This window comes from Martes martes, assembly GCF_963455335.1.
Source record: "Martes martes genome assembly, chromosome: 2".
Taxonomy (NCBI): domain Eukaryota; kingdom Metazoa; phylum Chordata; class Mammalia; order Carnivora; family Mustelidae; genus Martes; species Martes martes.
In genome coordinates this window covers 107357107-107379847 of record NC_137889.1, presented here as the reverse complement: position 1 = coordinate 107379847, position 22741 = coordinate 107357107, and the positions used below count along the sequence as shown (strand labels likewise).

General features: G+C 42.6%; 1 protein-coding gene across 1 annotated transcript in view; it reads right to left on the bottom strand.

The window, feature by feature from the left end:
* Window positions 1–22741, bottom strand: part of SGMS2 (sphingomyelin synthase 2) — an 80932-nt gene that overhangs the window by 4357 nt on the left and 53834 nt on the right. The window contains exons 2-4 of the mRNA XM_080796822.1: window positions 12980–13676; window positions 8802–8919; window positions 3255–3408 (exon numbers count right to left, since the gene is read on the bottom strand). Coding sequence (XP_080652948.1) covers window positions 3255–3408; window positions 8802–8919; window positions 12980–13434 — 727 coding nt within the window. The 5' untranslated portion in view covers window positions 13435–13676. The remainder of the gene's footprint in view (window positions 1–3254; window positions 3409–8801; window positions 8920–12979; window positions 13677–22741) is intronic.

The window sequence follows — 22741 nt, the reverse complement described above, 5'->3', positions numbered from 1 at the left end:
TCACTGACTGAGCACAGTGGCTGACCCGAAGAAAAGATTTAGTATAAATTATCTTGAAATAGAAATGGGAAAATGGTAACCCCTTTCTGCTTTCCCATTCTTCCACAGGAAGAACACAGAGCTGAAATATGGTGATACAAATATTAATCCACTCCACTTGTCTGTGTGGGATCCTAGCCCTAGCTGTCATTGAATAATCATACAGACAATGGATTTTCTGTAGTAGCAAGGTTAAAAAAAAAAAAAAGAAAGAAAGAAAAGAAAAATTTCCCCCTCTCTTAGCAAAACATTTGGTTCTAACCACTAGGGCTGACTTCTTCAGGCTAATTTTATAAGCAACCCAGGCCCCACTGATAATATGTGCATAACTGTGGAAAGCCCACAAAAATGGTCCTGGTCCCACGTTTTCATCTGTTCTCTTGACGCCATTCAAATCTACTCATGACAACCAAGCAAACAAGGAAAGAGACCAAACAGATCAAAAGGCAGGACAACAAAAAACATAGGAAAGATGCATCGAATTCTAGAAGCAGACTGCTCAAAGAAGCCATTGGGAGCACTGCTTCCTCAGAACGACAACACATGGTATCATTTAGAAGGTGATGGTTTTTCCTAATTGCACAGGAAACAAGCACACACATGGAATGCTCTGTTCTTCGGCAGAACCGACTGTAGAGCCAGGCTTGTATTAAGCATCACAGATATGCCATTTCATTTCTCACCAAAAATTAGAAAAAGCAGAATGTAATTCTTTCACAGCTGTATGTAAACTTACACAGTTTTAAAAACCTCAAGCCAACATCATGCCAGGGGAAGAAAATCTCTCTATATACTGCATTGCTATTGCTCTAAAGTAAAAGAAAGATCATCAGCAAGAGACCCAGATGATACCTTAGCAATTTTATAAGCTCAGACAACTTGGGTTCCCCAATATTCTAAACAGAGCCAAGAAATTAACAGCATAACCTCTGGGGTCAGCCTTGTTGAGTTGGAATATCCTGTTCTCCAGTTACCAACTGGTGACCGTGAGAAGTCATTCTCTTGATGTTTAAGTTCCCCTCTGAAAAACGGGGAAAACAGGGCTTCTCTCTTGGGGTAGCTGCAGGAGTGAGTGAGTTATTTTGCATCCAGGGCTTAGAATAGTGCCTGGCACAGAGTATTACATTTCTTTGCTATTGCTGATAACAGCCCTTGGTCTTTAGTTATTTTATAAAATTGGTCCTCGGTCTTCTGGGGTGGTTCTCTTTGTTACTTTGAACCCACAAGGGCTTTGCTTGAACACGAAATTCTTCCCCATCCTCAGCCTCATCTTTTTCTGTAAGTTTCCTATGATTTTCAGATTAGAGAGAAGCTTCTACAACTCCAATACACCTCTGGACTGGCAAATAATGGATCTTACACACCGGTGGAACTTTTTCCAATAAAAGTTAGAGTTAGAATCATAAATGACACAGATCACTCTACTAGCTCATCAGAACCAGTAACCAGGACTTAGACATGTAGTGACTGACACTTAAGGAAGAGACAACCCCCTGATTTTGGTGCAGAAACAGACTCAGGTTTCTTCCCATTACCACCTCCCACAGCGTGAGGGTGAAGGCAGAAATAAGGGGAAAGTTCCAGAATGCCCTCTGCCATAAAAGAGATATGATGAAGGCTGTGCACTTAACACGCTACTCTCTGTACTCTCTGTACCCCAAGTGGGCGTGTGGCATTTACAAAGGAAACAACTCAGAAGCTACACAATTCTTACCAAAAAAAGACTTCAGTTCATCTACTGTAAAGAACCTCAGTTCTTTGTCATAATACTCTCAAAGCAGTACTTAAACCTAAAAAAAAACCCAGGAAACCTAAAGGACAAGAACTCCCTTCTGGGGGCGCCTGGGTGGCTCAGGGTCCTGGGATCGAGCCCCGCATCGTGCTCTCTGCTCAGCGGGGAGCCTGCTTCCCCCTCTCTGTCTGCTGCTCTGCCTGCTTGTGATCTCTCTCTCTCTCTGTCAAATAAATAAATAAAATCTAACCCCCCCCCCCAAACAAAAACTCCCTTCTGCACCACTGACACACTGACACCACTGCACCTTCTGACTCCACACTGCCACTGGGCGAGGCTGAACCTGTTTGGATTAATGACATGCCAAGAGAGGGTGGAAGAAGCAGGACAACAGAGGGGAAAGCACCCTTCTGCTGGTCTTTGCCAGAAGACTTCCTTACAATGCTGCATAAGTGAAGAAAGTTGAGATAAAGCTCTAAGAAACACTGGAGAGGGTCCTGAAACTAGAGGGGGAAGGTTAACCTGACCCTGTTGCAAGGAAAAAGTATCACTCACTTTGAAAGAACTTTGAGATAATGGGTCTAATTAAATCAAACTTCAGAAATCGGCAACAAGGGGATCTGCCTGGTGACTAAAATACAGAGCCCACAATGAAGGAGACCTTATACCAGCCCTGAAAGCTGACGGTATACACAAGGATTTTGTAGAATGGGAATTAAGTGTATTGTTATGGAAAGATGCTTCACATTCTTGCCTCCACGTGGTTTTGTACAAAGAAATGTTATACTGGCAAAATGTTCCTTAAAGATGCCTACTAAATCGGGGCACCTGGGTGGCTCAGTGGGTTAAAGCCTCTGCCTTCTGCTCTGGTCATGATCCCAGGGTCCTGGGATCGAGTCCCGCATCGGGCTCTCTGCTCAGCAGGGAGCCTGCTTCCTCTTCTCTCTGCCTGCCTCTCTGCCTACTTGTGATCTCTGTCTGTCAAAAAAGTAAATAAAATCTTAAAAAAAAAAAGATGCCTACTAAATCATAGAACTCAGCTGGAAAATGGTGACACTGGAATGGGACAAGAAAACATCTAAAAAGGGGGAAAACATTAAATTATTTAGAATGATGGAATGGACGTTCCATATAATGGAAGTTTCACTTGTAAGTCATTTACATTTCCAGGGCACTGATTCTTTTTGCAATAAGCCCAACACTTTTTCTTAGTTGCAACACTATAACAACTTTTCATCCTTTGAGAAGAGGAGGGAGAGAGACATTGTGGCGGCATGCTTAATGTTAGCGAATCCAGGTTTTAAGCCTCCAGTGTTCAAATCACATAGGGCTAGTTGAAATGATTTAAATATACACATACAGGTGCACACCTGTCTCTTTCATAGCTAGCCATCCTAATGGAACAAGGGTTCCCATCAGTTTCCGGCCTTCGGGATCCCTCCCACGACAGTACTCAACAGAGTGGGAAGGAGTTAGTACTCACATTCTTTGATGAACAAATAAGTAAGTGTCAGCACAACGGTGTGACCGCTGAAGAGGAAGTCTCCGCACAAGATATGGGATCCAGTTATGGACAGCCCACCACCGGAAATCAATCGTAGAATTCGTTGTATTTTCGCCTGAGAGTCTCCGTTGAGCTGAAAGACACAAGATCAGGAAGAAAATTTATAAGCCAGTAAAATCACACTTCAGCCTAATTTATGTGATACTTAGAAAAAAAGGTTGTGCTTTTTTTCCTTTTAACTTAAAAAGTCAAAAAGAAGCCAAGGGGGAAGCTCCTCAAATTCAGTTTTATTCGTTGTACTGGCGAGTTTTAGTGACACGTTTTCAATTATTCAGTATGTTACTAATAATATGTTTCGGTGGTGGTGTGTCCTTGGGCAAAGCTTTTAAAAATATTAATAACCAATGACTTCACCACAGCTATGCACTAAAAAGATCAAAGCTACTTTCTTTCCTCTTTGTAGGGGGAAGTCAGGGTTTCGGATGGTTAATATTTGATTCAGCTGAATACCACATTACTAATATTCTAAAGTGTGTTTGGGGACCTTGTGTTAAGTGGGCAGCCTAAAGTGTGCATAGAGCTGTATTAATATCTGATCAAGACATTTACAGTTAAGAAAGGGAGCTGCAACACATTACATAATTCAAATAGGCTTGCAAATGTTGCATCAGAGATGTATTGACAGCTTTAAAGGTGAGTAGCTTTGGTCAGGAAAAACATCCCCTAAGGAAATAATCTGTTGTTGCAGAGGGTCAGAGGAGCGCTCCAGCGGACAGTGGTACAGAAGCCCCTAGAAGCCACCCTGATGACATGGCGAAGAATGATGGACTAGGACAGGAGTTTGACCCAATAGCCAAAAGTTTATATCCCATTAAAACTGAAGCATATAGGTAGGAGTAGTAGACGGAGTGGGTCAAAATGGTAGGCATGGAAAACTGGAATACTGAAATGCTTGGGAGCCAGAAAGAAGGTTTCAGATCAAACTAGTATCAGGTGAGCAGGCGTAGAAAATCAAAGAATGATCCTCAGAAATATATTTGGGTAACAGTACACATGAAAAGAGAAATACAGAAAGACCACTAATAACTAGTCATTGGGGACCTAAGGGGCCAGTTCTAGGACATGCCACCTTTTATACTCAATGATGATCCTTTAGGCAACTGGCCCCTGAAGCATGGCCAGTCCAGCCTTGGTGGTGGTTTAAAAGGTGCTGAAAACAGGCAGGAGCCCAAGTGGATACAAGGGAGTGAAGGGGGGTAGATGCCTATGGGTAGATGGGAGGAGGGTCTGGGAGTAGAGAGAAATTCAGTTAGCCTCTAAAGCAACTGGAAAACCATCCTATCCAGTAGGACAGGAATCAGGGCAGGATTCCCTGCCGAAAACATCACTCCTGGGGACCCTAGAAGCTTCCTGATTTTAAAAAAATATTCATAAGGATCTGGAAAGCTTTCTGGTATTCAGATGACCTACATAAAAAGGCAAACACAGGGGCGCTTGGGTGGCTCAGTTGGTTGGGCGACTGCCTTCAGCTCAGGTCATGATCCCGGACTTCCGGGATCGAGTCCCGCATCGGGCTCCCAGCTCTTTGGGGAGTCTGCTTCTCCCTCTGATCTTCTCCTCTCTCATGCTCTCTCTCACTCATTCTCTCACAAATAAATAAATAAAATTAAAAAAAAAAAAAAGGCAAACACACCGTGATTGGTTGATAGTTGAGAATAAGACTCTGCAAGAGAAAATGCCGTAAACCAGAGAATTAGACGGTAAGGTGAGAAGTGACTTTCTTCAAAAGTTTGCTTAGGCCGAGCACAGGTGGCAAAACCAGAACATAGATATTTATCAAGACTTCATAGTCCTTGGGGTGCCCCGGTTGCTCAAACTGTTAAGCAGCTGTTAAGCTCAGGTCATGATCCCAGGGTTCCAGGATCGAATCCCACATCCGGCTCCCTACTCAGTGGGGAGCCTGCTTCTCCCTCTCCCTCTGCTGCTCCCCTCTGCTCTGGCTCTCTCTCTCTCAAATGGATAAATAAAACCTTAAAAAACAAAAAAAGACTTGAGAGTCCTTAAACCAACATGGCAGGTAGCAGGTGATCCTGCCTTGAAAAGATAGGATCTGGAAGGCTGCAGAGGATCCCCACGTGGGGAAGAGTAAGCACCGCTGATGGAGTGGCAGGACCCGTTCCAGGCGAACCTCAGGGTGGTGCACTGCAAACTCCATGACATAATGTGACACGCCTTGAGGTGGAAGACAGACTCCAGCTGGAGCTTTATCGACAGTCCTTCAGGAACTTCTTATCACGTGGTTGGTACAAACAACTGTTAACACCGAGATCAAATTAAAAAGTACACATGCTGCCCAACCCCTGTGTTTCCAGTTTAAAAGGACACATTCTTCTTCATTTCAAAACTCTTAACATATTTTTTTTTTAATATTTATTTGAGAGAGAGAGAGTGAGAGAGAGCATGAGAGGGGAGAAGGTCAGAGGGAGAAGCAGACTCCCCGTGGAGCTGGGAGCCTGACGTGGGACTTGATCCCGGGACTCAAGGATCGTGACCTGGGCCGAAGGCAGTCGCTTAACCAACTGAGCCACCCAGACGCCCTTAACATATTTTTTTTTAATCTGCTCACCTATCCCAACTCAATACTCTAATTCTCTAAGGGCAGAAACACTTAAAGCCATCAGTCCCTTGACCCCGGATTAGACGGACCCAAGGGTCTCAGCAGACCAGGGGCTGAACCACTGCCACACATGGTCTTCTCCCTGCTTCCTTTCAGCAGCGAGGGTGAATGAAGATTTCTGAGAGCCCTGGATTCATTATGCCTTTACAGAACAGACGAAGCACGCTCTCTTCTTGCTCTGTCTTTTCGCAGTTCATAATTCCTCGATCCTGTCATTGCTATACTAGAGGTCCATTCGTGCTCCACGTAAATGCTAAATAGCACCTCAAGAAAGTGGGGGTGAAGAGGTAGAAAGAAAACTGGGGAGAGTGGGGGAGGCTAATGGTGAGAGTTGGGGTTAATGGTTTTTTTTTTCTAATTCTGTTTTGGTTCACTGGGACCGCATCACTCACCACTTAAGACTCTAGTTCTTATTAATTTCCTCATTTTCTCAGACACCATTCCATGCCCTGACTGGGTACAAACAGAAGATGTAGATGACTAAGAGGACAGGCACCGTCGATCACAAGCACCCAGAGCAGACAGAGCTCGGTGTTCTTGAGGGTTCCCGGAGCTGTCCCTGCCAAACGCCATGTCCCACAAGAAAGTACAAGAGAGCCCAGACCAGCTGGTGCCAAACCAGAAAACTCACCCTGCACTGTCCCTTTAGTTCAGAAGAAAAGTCCTCTGGGCACCCATGGCCAGGAAAGCTTTCTCAGGGAAGGGACTAGAGCTATCCCAGCCCAGCATTCTTGCCTGTGGCAAAATGGGTTGGAAAGGCTCCATCATTTCATGCAAATCCTAATAACTGGGCCAAAATGTATTCACATACGCTTCTCCGAACACAGGTTTTTGTGACTGCAACCCAAAACTCGGACTGGTACGCTGACAGCATCTGTAAGCAAAAGCCTGAAAGGGAGCCCCGGGCATAGATAAGGGAGAAGGCAGGGGGGGAACAAAGACCGAGGGTTTCCCCAATCTTGCGAAATCACGTGTGGGGACTGTATCCACCGAGCAACAAGCTGTTTTAAGCAGTGAGGATGGTGTTTGACACCCCTCCCACCCCCGCCACGGCTAGTGGTATCCAGACACACGGTCCCATCATCACTTACAGGCTCAGAGGGCAGTCCACTGAGTCAGCAACAGAGGAGGCAGGTAGATGACCTAGGAGCCTCCGAACTGCAGAAATCTGAGCTCTCAAGGCCTGTGGCTGGCCCACGTTTAGAAAGCAATCCTGACTCCTGCTCTGCACCACCACACCACCTCCAGTCGAAGTGATCTGTGTGTCCGTGTTACCGAACCCTTACTCAAGCACCCACAGCCAGCCTGCTTATGCGGCAGCAAGAGGTCTTGACAATGGAACGTGGGGGCGGACTAGTCTGGAGGCCACCAGGGCTTCCACTGGGAGTATTTGTAGCTCGGTTAGCCAGTCCTACGTGTACTGATGTGGCTTCTGAAAATTGCAACTCTTCCAGGGAGGGTGACCTTTAATTTGCTTTCTTTCTGTAATCACAGCAATTCATCTCTCCAAACCTCACCCATTACTGGGATGGGCTTGCCTTCTTTTCTGTGCTTGCTTCTTCATTTAACGCATAGCAATAACCCCCTTCGGAGTGTTTATTACGTTTCTGAACTTCCCCATGCCTTAAATTAGTTTCACTAAAAATCGGCCAATGTTTCAATTCAATATGTACACTGTTTTAATTACAGATACTTTCTGCTTTGATGGCTTTGGAAAATTATAGCTTCTCCAAACCACACCTATATTTGGCGAGGGAGACTGTTGACTTCCTTAGAACAACTCTATTTTTCCCTCCACTTTGGACATCTGCTTAGTGTTCAGTAAAATATGATGTTGGGACTTCATTCTCTTGTCCAGAAATCACATGATTTGTAAGTTTCCTTTTTTTTTTTTTTTATAAGCCAGGGCATCCTGGGGTCTAAGATGATTAACAGCTCTCTCAAGAAATGACTACCTGGAGAGACCGTAAATCCTGCTCAAGACAGTTTCAGTATTCATTCCCAAGTGTATCCCAGCAAAAGGCCACTCCATCTTTCCATGTGTTAAAAACTTTGGGGTCCTCCTTGGCTTCTCTTACACTCATATCTGACTATTAGCACATCCTGTTGGATGTGCTTCCAAACGCATCCTGAATCGAACGACTTCTCTTCACTTCAGTGGCCACAAAGGGCCTAGGGGACCCATGGCCTGGGCCACCTCCACCTTTCCTACCTCCACTCAGCCACATGGGCCCCCTGCCATCTCTTGAGTCCGCTGTGACCTGGGGTGTCGCCCAACTGCACGGCTCACTTTGCTGTGTTGTGTCTCGCCCCAAGGCTTTCTTACTACAGAAGCCTTTCTATCTCTCTCTGAAGTCGTACCACCCACGGCATCCCCATTACCCTGGCTCACCTTTTCTGTTCTTCATCTGATAGTCACCTGACTTATCATCACGTTACAAGGGGTGCCTTTAGTTTTCGGCTGCCATCCCTCAACAGAATATAAACTCTCAGAGAAGAACGACTTTACTTTGGTCACTGCTGTGGCTAGAGTGCCCGGCCCAGTACACAGTAGCTTCAACACTTGCAGAATGAAGAAGTGCACGAATGAGTAAATGAAAAGGCCAAAAAGCAGAGCTGAACACCCTGCCGTAACTTTCAGTTAGCAGCAAATGAATTTCTAATGCACAAAGATACAGGTGTTGTGAACACATTGGAATGTCTTCCCTCCAACTCCAAAGAGAAACAAGAAATAGACCAGACTGCGGTGACCAGCTCTAAGAGTATCTAAAAGAACCTGCCACAGAGTGAGCAGGTGCTCACCAAGTGTTCTCTTCATCCCCTCTCCGCGCGAACTCCGAGGCGCTTACCTTTGGGGCACATTGGAAATGCATTCCGGGCACAGGGAGAGTGGTGACGTACATTGTAATACAGCGATACAGGTATAAAGTCCCAATGATAAAAAAGAATCTGCGTCCCACGATTGACCTGAAGGAAGGACAGGGATGGGGAGAGACAAGTTGACTCGTGGTTTCTGCTCCGAGTGCAACACAAAACAACGTTTAACAGAATACAGAATTACTACAGAGTGGGCACGAGCAGACCCACTTCAGGGCTCACACACAGGCTTACGTGTGAACGGCCCACCCACCATTCTGGAAATGAAGGTTCACCTATTGGAAAAAATCTAGGATGGTTAGGACCCAAAAGGAATGTTTGTGGGGAGTGGGGAAGTTATAGCAGATAAAGGTTCTAGACAACCACCTCTCCTAAAAAAGGTGCTCTTCGCCAGAGAATTCAATGAACTGGTCTATGTTTTCCGTCAACACGCTGCATTAATAAAACCTTCTCTTGAGAACGTATCAAAGGTATAAACGAGCCACGGTCACAGAGGAATTCAGTAATGAGCTAAGGTGATATTACATAATTGGACACACAGGGAAATGGGGCAACTAATTTAACCTGAGTTATATAAGCAAGGTTTACTTGGAGACCATCCAAAAGTATTTTCACAGTTTGGGCATGAACTATTCTGTCTGGGATTATATAGATCTTCAGAGGACTAGATTCTGAAACTGTCCGAAGTACCCTTGTGTCTTTGTGGGCATTTAAGAGTGAGCTCTAGGCTGATCAGTTTACCTTGAGCTTATTCAACCTTGATCAAAAAAAGCAAAAAAAAAAAAAAAAAAAAAGATAAATCCCACAAGTACTTTTATATTTGATATTTTCTGGTGGAGACCGTGGTCTTGGACTAACATTAGCACCTGTCCTGTACCCCTGAGTCCACACTCCAAGGCAGTGGTTCCCAGAGGTCTGACTTTGTGCACACAGAGGCTCTACCTGTTCGTGCCACAGCCCCATGGGTTATCTTAACGGGCTTTGAGGGTTCTCAGTGTCCTTATGTCCAGCTGAAGATGACAGCTTGTTTTCTGCTGTGTAATTAGGGGTGGGTCTATAAAGTCTGGGTTCTGGGGAGTGAGAGATGGGGGGCCCTGAAAGCCCCTGGAATTGCTAGCTGTAACTTCCCTAGCACATAAACCATATTCCTACAGGTCTCTCATTTTCAGAGTCTCAAACTTTCAAAACTAACACCGATCAAAGACTTCTGGAAAACTAGGTGGTTTCAGGCATGTGGCATATTTTTAGTTTTCTCCAAGACTGTGGTCTGACGTGGATCAAAGTCTAATTCAGGTAACTACTGGGACTTCTAATTTACAGAATTATGTATGAATCTAATTTTAGTTGCTTGTTTCCAGTAGCTATTTTCAGAATATTCCAGGGTATCTGGGGTCAAAATATACAGTAGAAGACTACCTAGACTACTAAATGAGGGGCGCCTAGGTGGTTCAGTTGGTTAAGTGTCTGCCTTTAGCCCAGGTCATGATCTTGGGGTCCTGGGATCGAGTCCCATGTTGAGCTCCCTGCTTAGTGGGGAGTCTGATTCTCCCTTTCCCTCTTTTGTGCACTCTTATGCACTCCTTCTCTCTCAAATAAATAAAATCTTTAAAAAAAAAAATAGACTAATAGGGCACCTGGGTGGCTCAGTAGGTTAAGGCCTCTGCCTTCAGCTCAGGTCATGATTCCAGGTTCCTGGGATCGAGCCCCACATCGGGCTCTCTGCTCAGCGGGGAGCCTGCTTCCCCCTCCCTCTCTGGCTGCTTGTGATCTCTCTATCAAATAAATAAATAAAATCTTAAAAAAAAAGACTATTAGGTGAAATTATTTATTTTGTGTAAGGCCATTTCTTTCAAAGGCTTGCTATACGAACTCTGCCTTTTCTACTACTGAAAAGGAATGGGTGATAATCAGGGCCAAGTCTCTCCATTTGGTTAAGTGAAAAACAATTCACCCTTTGCTTCAACCTCAGGCCCAAAAAGAGTGTTCAACTGTGTGCTCTGTGTTGTTAGACAAGGTGAAGTAATAAGCAGGAATTATTATGAGTCAATTATATTCATTCCAGCATTCTGAGTTCAGCTGTATTCAGAATTGAAAATTAACTTAGAAGGTAAAATGTGCACTCTGAAACCTTATTTAGAAAAATATCTACTGCTAATGATTTTTTATAAGGTGCTTTTATAAGAGAGAGCAAGTAGGATTTCTCACTCAGCTAGGATGTTCAAAGCAAGTTACAAAAATTATTCTATTAGTTACTGAAATGATACAATTCTACCTCAAAAGCAAAAAAAAAAAAAAAAAAAGAAAGAAAGAAAGAAAAGAAAAAGTATGATTTCCCCTACAAGTTTCTGATGACGGACTGTGACCAAAACAGAGGATATCATCACAATGTGTGGCCAGCTATGTGACCACAAGTTTGTTTGTTTGGTGGGGAGGGGACGGACAGAGGGACAGGGAGAATCTCAAGCAGGCTCCACGCCCAGCACAGAGCACGACTCAGGACTTGATCTGTTGACCCTGGAATCATGACCTGAGCTGAAATCAAGAGCCAGACATTTAACTGATTGAGCCACCCAGGCGCCCCCACGAGTTTTGACACGGTAAAGCCCAAGGTGCTCATGGAGAGGCAGCTCATAACTTTTAAGATAAAGATTCAAATAAACTGAGACTGTGCTCTGAAGCACAGTAGAAGCCAGCTACTTACCAGACCCTGGAAAAGGTCTCTTCATATATATAATATGTATATACACACACACACACACACACACACACACGTCTATTCATATGTGAATATGAATATATATAGTCATATATATGAATAAAAAGTTGATCTAAAGGGAGAAAGCAAACACCTTTGGTTTAAGCAGACTCTTATTTTCAACAGAAGTGTCAACAGAAAGAAAAACGCTAAAGTTCAACAAATCTATTGTTTGCTTTTGGCATAAAGCATACCGCAGCTTAACAACTTTGGCAGCAAAAAGTTCTAGTAAAAGACAGTTGGTAGCTGCCTTTTACTTACACACATGAAAGAAAATGTTTAGGAATGACTTCAGTTTGCGGAACAAGCTTTCAAAACTGCAAACTTGAATTTGGGGAACTCTGGACCAAAGAGAGATTGAATTCCACTCTAGAAGCAACAAACAACTGAAATGACAGTAGAACATAAATTCTCTCTTCTAAACATGATCTTGTGGCACAAATGCAGAAATCCCATTTTGAACAGTATGGACTAAGTTAGTAGACATTACATTTTCAAAAGCCTCCGTGTATGGGCAATGTTTTGATCTAACTTATATTTTAGTGATTTAATTGCTAGCAACTTAGTAGAGAACAAAACATCTGAAGGAGAAATGAGATGGAAAAGGAATTGAGGGGCCTTGTTTTTATGGACTAGCAGCCAGATCTCACAGGGAAGCAAAAATAACCACTTCAGAGCTAAGTCCTATTTTTAAGCATCTTTAAAGCAAAAGTGTGTGGCCTCACTCCTTCCTGATTGCCCCTGTTCCAAAACAGGGAGACTGAAACCGGTGAACTAAGAGGTCCTTTGTGGTGCCACAGGGAAGCTGGACAGCACGTTTACTTTAGAAACCTAAAACCCAAACTGCGGGGACCCACGCCTAAATGCAGTTTCTTAAACTCTTGTGACTCGACTGCCAACAGGCAACAGGAATGAAATGTAAAATTTCTGAACTCAGAGAATGCTATTGACTACAGACCAATCCACTGGTCACATTACAAGTAACAGAGGAAAGTTCCCAGCCACTCCATTCCCCACCTGGTAAAAGCCTAAAATAACAAAAGCACGATGAAGTGAATGTTATTCCTTTCTAAGCCTCTTGATTTATCATGCAGATCCCACAGCGCCAAGGAGCCTGAAACCATGGACTGCACCTTAAATTCGTCAACTCTGAATCACCAACCACAGTACATCTGGAATGTCCTGATGGTTGCCTCTCATACACTGTTGCTCAATAAATGCTTATTTATTCAACACGGTAGATCCTTCTGTTGCTTCCTGTCATTGAATGCCTGGATATGACTGAATTTATCAGACAAAACTGAGAAAGACCATTTCAATTACACATCTACCCCCTCAAACACACACTTAGGGTAAGCCCCACCCCATCACCCCCAAATGGGTAGGCCTACTTACTTGTATCTCAGAAACAGCCACTGGGTGATCCATAATCCAACTAATATAATCCCATTTATTTCTGATACAGAAAATGCCCATTTTACCCGATCAATGTAATCAAAAAACTTGTCTGGTAGCGGGGGGCTGAGCTCCTTGGGAGGTACCCTTTCGTGTACAACCGTGATCATGACAGTGGTTAGGACGAGGTTGAAGAGGGCGTACACGAAGGCAATGCCTGTTTTCCACCACTCCAGGGGGAATTTGTTCCTGGATTCAGTGGGCATAGCAATCTGGATATAGTCCGGGTACTTTTTGGTGCCCTTTCGCAACCCATTGGATAAGCTCTTAGGTTTACTGTTGCCATTTTTGTTTTCTTCTTCGGCAGGCTCGGCAGGTCTTGTGTAAGTGTTTGCGGGATCGTTGGTTTGATTTTCCATATGTTCTTCGAGTTTTGCTGTCTCTATAATATCCATTGTCCCCTAGTCTTCAGATCAAAAAGGAGATGGGAAAGTTCTTGGTTTTTGTGCAAACTTAACTTTTCTAAATCCTTCTACTTCTGAGATCAACATGGATTCCTATAACTGATTTTGTTTCCTAGCACAAAATGTAGAAGGGAACCATCTGATCACTGTTCCCTCCATGTAGCCGCCTGCGGTCCACTCACCACCTTCGAGAGAGGAAGCCAATTTTCTTTCTCCCAGAGGTGTTACTGTCCCTGCAAAAAGAAAACAAAAACTATGTTCAGAAACTGTGCTTGTCCAATTGTCAAACATCCAAAACAAAAACATTATTAAAATAAGGAAGCAAATATCAGAGCCATTTGCTTTGGAAATATATCGTCAGAACATGGTTAACATTGTTGAGATGGGAGTTTATTTGTAAAATATGGAGTTGTTTTATCTTGGAGTTCTTGTCTCTTTTTGAGCTGATGTCAGTATAAATAGGAACATTTTAATAATCAATTCCTTTAAAATTTCTTTAAATAAAAGTCAGAACCCAACTTTGCAAACCCTTCACCAGACACTATTACTATTACTTGTTGCTAACCATGAAGTCATAATAAGTTAGAACCTCTCCAGAGATCACATCACTCTTTCCTAATAAGACCGCTGCTTTCCGTGAACCTGGAAGAACACAAAACTGGGATGAGTTGCTCACATGCACTGAATAACACTTATTCTCTCCATTTGTCAAGTCCGTTTTTTATTTCCCCCGAAATAAAAAATCTGTTCTTTCCAGAACAGATCCAAGAACCACACATTCAAGACACTTAAATGGTATTGCCTCAGTTTATCCTTTGATAGGTAGAGACAGCCACACGCTCTACACCAGGAAAGCTGACAGCCTTCAAAATAATACAGAGAAAAAACAAAGCGTTAGCTACGTCTTATTGAGGGAACGAATTCTACTTATTCCTCGAAAGGTAAAATCCTACGACTGGCATGGGAAATTAGAAAGGAACAACATTCCAGGACAGCCACCGCAAGATCTACCAGGCAACAGAAACTGACGCCCAGAGGACCCACTCCCGGCACTCACCACCACGACACAGAGGAGGAGAGGGTGTCTTTGGCTCAAGCTTCCCCAGGCTCCAGAGAGCAAAGACTTCACAACACAGAGCACCAGCACCAACTCTTTTATACTGGGCAGCAACACGGCCCCAGCTGTTCTCAATTTAGGAAAGCCGTATTTTAGTCCCTGCTGCAGAACCCAGCCACCTGAAGAAGTTTCCAGACCTCGTAATTAGTCCCCACCCTGAGTACACTGGGCAACTTAAGCATAATTCTTCACATTTTAAAGGCCTCCCTTTCAGGGGAACTTTAGGAAAAAATGGGGGGGGCGGTTAAAAAATCAAAGTAAGCCTTTTTTTAATGAAAGAAAAAGGGGAAAAGTTAAAATGGCATAGTCAATAACTACAAGCAGTATTTGTTGAAAGGATGGACAGCAAATAGAGTGACCACAAGTGTCTACTGTGCACCTGAACCCCCCAGTGCTGAGGGAGCAATGGGGCGGCAATTAAAAAGAGCTTAAAAAACACGGCTGACCTGAACTTTCAATCCAAAGAGCTTGTAGTCTAACTGAAGAGACAGAACGCAAGTGACCAAAAAACTACTGGGGAATGATCACTAGGTAAAAATGTAGTTTTAGGGGCACCGGGGTGGCACAGCCAGTTAAACATCTGACTCTTGGTTTCAGCTCAGGTTGTGAACGCAGGGTCCTGAGACCAAGCCCAGAGTCCAGTTCCGCACTCAGGGTGGAGTCTGCTTGTGATTCTCTCTCCCTCCCTCCCTCTCCTCTTCTTTTTTGTCTCTCAAATAAACCTTCCAGCAAAACAAAACACAAACAAACCAAACGTAGTTTGAGTTGGATCCCTGCTCCCCTGACAAGATGTGTCCACAGAGGGGCACTGCCCTTTTTCGGGGAAGTGAAAGCACGAGGAAAAGTCGACCTGCGGAGAAATGGAGGGTCACTGGAGGATGGAGACAGGCTAAGAGACAATCTCTGAGAAGCAGACATCGCACCTTTCTCTGGTCCCTGTGCAAAGCCACAGACACTAATATGCTAGAGAAGGATGAGAAAGGACCAGTGCCCCTCTTGGGAGACCAGGATTGACAGATATTCTTTGTAGGATCCCAACACAATGTGGTAGGAAGGTTAAGTGTAGTAAAGAGGTGCCTCAGTAAGATATTTGCAGAAACAAACCTCTAACACCAGGGATCGCCACGTCTAATAGAGACGCCCAAACACTAAGTCAGCCATTGCCTCTCTTCACCAAGTTTAGGCTAATCCACGCAGAGCGTCTTACCAAACTCATCAAAATTCCCTCCGACTTTACTACCCCACATCTGCTCCTAGCCTGGTGTTCGTGTGCCAAAGAAGCTTGAGATTTTTGAAGCCCAGGTCCACTGGGGGACATCCTGGCGGTCTTTATAAGGTAGCTACCCAGTTCTAGAACATAGAATGTAGAACTGAAGAAAATCCAATTAGTTACCTGTTTGCTTTTTTTTTTTTTTTTCTTTTCCCTAAGAGGAAGCACTCAGCCACCCACCTCATGGGACAACTGTGAGGATGACTGAAATAATTAATCATGAAGAGATTTGTGCTCCCGGGAGTAAGAGCACTTCATGAATGCAAAGCCCATTTATCGTCATTAGTAGTAAGATTGATATTTTCCTTGGGATCTCATTAAGAAGACTGAATATACAAAGTACACTCACCCTGTGTCAACCAATCTTAGGACACAATGATCATCATCAAGATGATAAGTACCGGGGCGGCTGGGCTCAGTGGGTTAAAGCCTCTGCCTTCAGCCTAGGTCATGATCTCAGGGTCCTGGGATTGAGCCCTGCATCAGACTCTGCTCAGCATGGAGCCTGCCTCTCCCTCTCTGCCTGCCTCTCTACCTACTTGTGATCTCTGTCAAATAAATAGATAAAATCTTAAAAAAAAAAAAAAAAGATGAAGAGTACAACATATTCATTCCTATGGTGATCCTTTCCTACCAGTAAGTATCTGGGAAAGTGACAAAAGCCACAGGAGTTTCTCTCGGTGGATGGCAATCCCATCAGTTTATTTGTCGAGGGTACTAATGCCAGAGCACAAGGCAGATGAAAAGCTTTCCAAGTCCTCTTACATTGCAAAATATCAGAAGCTAACCTAGAGACTATTTTAAAAGTTAAAGACCTCTAATAGACTAATCTTCCTTTGAAGGCAAGTACAAAACTCTGAAAGTTTTAGTACACTGATATTGTTAGGTTTTTGGTGGAGGAACAAAGGATGATGCATTCCAGAAATGCAATTAAGTTTTCCAGTTAGGAAAGGGCTGTAATAAAACACAAACATATGTAAATAGAAAAGACAGGATTATCTGGAGTGAAGTTAAAAAGGCATTTGATGCAAATCAATATCCACTTGGTTTTGGGGGGAGAAAGTATTCAATAAAGGGAACAGAAACCTCTGTAGAGCCACGTTCTTCAATGCCAGGAGCACATATGTGTACCGACTACCTAGAAGAAAAAATCTTCCACTGTTACTCCTCTTTCCACCCCTAAATGAAGTTTAGAATCCTTTTTTTGTCAAATTACAAGAAAACACATTATTAGCTTCTGTTTTATTTCTGTCACCTCTATTTTGTAATACCATGTTCATACATACATTAGTCATTTCCCCTTAATAATGTTGATAGGATTTTACCTGTAATTTGATAAAAGGATTCCAAGGTTCACACTGGTAGATATTAGGCTACATGACATTAAGTAATAATGGGGTAATGGCACCCAGTTATTCTACTCTGAGTTCACCCAGAGGGAATAAGAATGTACACAACATATTTCTACAAGTACGTTTTCAACAGTCATGTAGAATAGAAAATTGAAAATAATCTAAATATCCGACAACAGGGGATTAGTTAAATGAATTATAGTTATCGTAACATTATAAAATACTACGTTTGAGATAGTAATGAGAAAAGTATGAGACAAGTATATAAATACTACTTAAGAAGTACACATTATCCGATTAAATTCAAACTTAGCACTGAATAGGAGACGAGGAATCTCAATAATTCACATCAGAGGTTATGGTTTATAAACAATGGGAAAGGGGCCATGTGATAGATACTCAAGGCTATCAGAAAAGGTACAAGTGTGAAACTCGTGACGCACGCATCTTGTCGGCAGTCCTGACCCAAAGCTCACTGATACCATCCTGGCACAGGGACTGAGTGTAGACATGAGCTCCCATCAAAGGGCTCAGAAATGCTCTGCTGACTAGACTTGTATGTCAGCCTCGTCATGCATTTGCAGTGGTTGAGAAAACATATTAAATATGTAAATATACTTTAAAATTTAAGGAAATTTATCTGAACTGAAATATGGATTTTAATGTTTAGAAAGAGGTCATCTGTTGAGGAAAGATGTTAGACACCGATGAAAGAAAATGCATTTAACATTTGCAAGTTGGAATTATGAATAAAAGAAATTTATACATGGAGCTTAAAGGCTTAGGAAAAACTAGGTCTTGAAACAATTTTATTGAATTAAAAATCCATGGAAACAAACACCCGGTAAGTTTCTTAACACACATAAAAGCTTTCTACAACTTAAAAAAACTTAGTTGTCAAAACCATAGAGCCATTAAAAAGTCAAGTTGTAGAACAAAACAGCCACACATAGTTCTCAGAAAATACTACCTACCTAATTAATCCTCATTATAACCGGAGGAAGTATTTTAAAGAAATTGAAATAAAGTGAGATCCTCAAGGTCAAACAGGTAGAAGGAAAAGAGCCCAGACTGGAAGCAGGACTCTCACTTCAGGAGCCCTTTTTCTTTCTTTTTTTTTTCCCCTTAAGATTTTATTATGTATTTATTTTGAGAATCGAGGGGGTGGTGGTGGTGGGGTGGGGTAGAGAGAGAGGGAGAATCTCAAGCAGACTCTGCAGTGAGTGCAGAACCTGACCCGGGGCTTGATCTCATGACCCTGAGATCACGACCTGAGCCAAAAATTAAGAGTCAGACACTTAACTGACTGAGACCCCCTGGAGCCCAAGGAGCTCCTACTCTTAGTGGCACACCAACACCTCCAGTGCCAGTACATGTAAGAGGTCAACAATACAGTCAGCAAATAAATAAATAAAAGAACAAATGAATGAATGAATCAATAAATGATAATCGAGCATGAGCTTTTTTTTTTTTAAAGAGATACGTAAATACATAGGAAAGTCCCCTAGATAACATCAGAGGCATTTTTAAATCTTTGTAATTTTGCAAAAGTTTGTAAACACTTAGAAAAATTTTAATATTTATAATTCACCCCTCTTGTGGGAGGGGTGAAGGGAAAGGTGCCAATTAAGTATTTCCCATTATTCATACCTACCATTTAACTATAGCTACTGTTACTAATAATCCACGATTTAAGTTTTTATCACTTTCTATTAATGAGATCCATTTTAGCTAAGATATTGCATGCCCATAGTGTTCTTCCAGAGACCAAGACATCTTAGCTTTTCTTAATTAACAATCTCAGAGCCTAGCTTCCTTATAAAACTCCTCACCTAAAGTGAGTAATAATATGCTTGCAGATAACGAGGGTAGCCTATCAGTCACGGGGCCCTATTTCAAGCACTCACAAAATGCGCTAAATATTTTCACTAATGAGTTCTTGAAAACTGAAAAGAATCCATAGCTTACTAACAAATTATCATGTATTTTTGTGAAATACTTTCCCAAAAAAAGTAACATGAGCGCGTATCAGACCTTTCTAGTATGTCTTTATGCTGCCACTAGGTCCCCCCCCAGGTGCGATGACAGACTTAAAACTAGGGAAATGGGCAGGCTTTGTAGGCTGAAGACACTCTGAGAATGGAGTGGGGAAAAAAAACTTTTTTAATCTAAAAGATAAAACCGAACTTCTGAATTTGGGGAGAGATATGCTTGGGTAGAAGATAGATGTTTTGATTTCTGGTGCTGATTTACTATCCCTTATTCAGGAAGGCTGGACATTAGTTCCATACCCTGTTGTTAGAAGAGAAAGATCCAGCGTACAGCAGTGGTTGCTTGGGGCTGCTGGTGGGAATGCAGAGGGACTGCAAATGGGCTGGAAGTTTCTTTTGGGGGGATGGAAAGGTCCTACATTAGACATGATGGTTGCACATTTCTGTAAATTTACTAAAAAAATCATTTAATTGTGCCCTTAAATGAATTTTATACTTTGTGAGTAATAATCCTCATTAAGCTTCTTAAAAAAAAAAATACAGCCTGGAGATAAGTTGTTTCTAAGGAACCTGAAAACCAAGGGCTAGTCCATACTGTTATACATTTCCAGGCTCAAGTCTTCCTGTCAAGCACAGTCCTCACTACTTGAGAACTTCTTTAATAGTGATTCTGCAATATGGATTGTCTACATTTTCCACAGACAAAATCAAGAACCAACCAATGAAAATCAAACCACTTAAGAAAATTTGTGTCCACTATGCTCCAAAAAAAAAAAAAAAATAAACCTCCTGTAACTAAATAGTATGAAGTGACCAAAAAAAAAAAAAAAAAAGTTGGATTTTCTCTAACATAATTAATCAAAATTTACTGAGTTGTATTCAAAGAGAACAAGATGGTCCATTTCTTTCACACACACACACACACACACACACAAAAGGTCACTTCAATTGGTGAGGTAGACAATTTAATACCTTTTGAAAGGAATACTTATTTACACGGAGCAAATATTAGCTATGTAAATTGGAGAACAATAAACTGTGGGACTGGGAGTATTTCACAAGGAGGGACCATCTCCAGGCCACAGTGCAGCGTGAGAAGGAGTAGTTCTCAGCCGGCATTAATTGTTTCTGACTTAAGTTTGATATAATAAAGTACCTTCCCTAAGATTTGACTTGCAAAATGTTCCATACGATGTTTTAAAATCTGGGTTCTATTTTCTAACCGCCTTTTTTTTTTTTTTAAAGACTTATTTATTTATTGGGGGTGGAGGGGGGTAGGGATTGCGAGCGAGCACCCGGGGAGGGCTAGAGGCAGAGAGAATCTCAACACAGTCCTCATTGAGCGCAGAGCCTGGCACGGGGCTCGATCTCACGACCCTGAGATCATGACCTGAGCTGAAACCAAGAGCTGGATGCTTAACCAACTGAGCCACCCAAGCTTGGTGTCCCAAGCTGCTGTTCTGCAGAACTCTAATGATCAGATCTGATTCCAGTGTGTTTTGAAAAACAAAACCACCACCCTGGGGTTGAGGGACTGAGGTTCTCCAACAGGAGAATAGGGGACTTGGAGAGATGGAGTCACAGGGAAAGACAAAGAACAGTGTGTGGGACAATGTGGAACATATGGTGAGGTGGATAAATGAGTAAGTGAATGAGTGTGTAGACAGGTTAGACAGACACACTAGGTAGACAGGTACACAGACAGACACTGACCGACAGACCAGGCACCTGCACAGAGAAGAGGGCTGTAAAACCAGGTCACAGACAAGGGGATATTTAAAACACCTCTTTAACTTCCTTTAGATTACTCTAAGCCAGACATTCTAGAGTGAAGGGGTAGAGCTGGGGACACATCAAGCACTTTGCCCAAAGGCTGGCTTGTGCTTGCCCTAAGCCCCTCTCCCCACCTCCATTCTGGATACATCTAGGAACACTTAGAGTTTCTGGAGCATGGGGATAGAGGGATGCCCTTGGTCTTGCCTTTTTCCTTTATCAGGTATTTTCAGGGTTTCATAAACAAGGCTAGAGTTTTCTACCTCCCACTCAACTTTTCTGAACTCACTGCCAGTGAAGTATGATAAACCCATAGTCTCAGAGAATAAACTGGATTGAAGTCTTGCCTTGGTGTAAAAAATGCTTATCTACTTTAGCGCGTGAGCAAAAGAAGTCCCTCTCGTTTAAACAGAAATGTGTGCTCTTGATCATCGGAGCTGTAATTACGCCATAATTAGGATAGATGTTTGGTCGCTAGCCTCATTCCCGTGCCCCCTCCCCTCAGGACTGGCACTACAGCTCCCTGTTTAATGGTCAAACAAAAGCAGCCAGATCTTGTTTAGAATCAACACCCTGGGGCTTGATCAGAAAGGTTATATCTACAGCCACACTGAACAATAGCGATGATTACCTGCTTCTACATTTCTCTGTTTCCTTCTATGCCCCCAAAGATTTCTATACCTAGAAACTGATTCCCTTGGGTTTTAATACTTAGTACTCTGGACTAGGAGCACAAATTACCTATTGAAATGAGGGCTTTTCTGGGAACTGCAAAAACTCCACTTAATATTTTCAAAATATATATAAGTATGATATTGGAGCTTGCATTTTCTCTGAAGAACACGTGGCGTGTCTAAAAGAAAGTAGAAGCCGGGTTGAACAGTTTCACATACTCTCCAAACCACACAACATATTCTTTTTTTTTTTTTTTTTTTTTTAAAGATTTTATTTATTTATTTGTCAGAGAGAGAGAGAGAGAGAGACAGCGAGCACAGGCAGACAGAGTGGCAGAGGGAGAAGCAGGCTCCCCGCGGAGCAAGGAGCCCGATGTGGGACTCGATCCCAGGACGCGGGGATCATGACCCGAGCCGAAGGCAGCCGCTTAACCAACTGAGCCACCCAGGCGTCCCCACACAACATATTCTAAATGGTATTAGAAGACCTCCTTCTAATTAAGTAAATATAGCACAGTCAACAGTGTACTCCCTCATCGACAAAAACAAATATCTATTTTAGATTTGGAAGCATATCTGATTACTGGAAAACTGTGATTTAAAAAATGAGAAGGAAAAAAAACAGTTCCTTAAAAATAATTTCATAATTCTCTAATAAAGCTTCTTTATTTCGTATCCTTCAGATTACTTAGAAATATACCTATCGAGGACCCTGGGTAGTTCAGTCAATTAACTGTCTGTCTTAGGCTCAGGTCATGATCCTAGGGTCCTGGGATTGAGCCCCACATTGGGCTCTCTGCTGAGCTGGGAATCTGCTTCCCCCCTCCCTCTGTGAGCTCTCTCGCTTTCACACTGTTTCAAATAAACAAATAAAACATTAAAAGAAGAAAAAGAAATAGACTTGTTGATCTCTCCCTCTACCACATGGTGACCAAACTGTGAGGATATTTAACACAATTTCATAGCCTATTTAAATGGGTATTTAAAAACAGTATCCTGAAACTTCGCTTGCTGTTTGCTAGAATATTACCACTTTGAGATTTGAGTGAAAATCACCTGCAAGCAAGAACGACAGAAGGGACTTAATAGATCTGGCTGGAGGCTGGAGGCCAAGGTGAGGC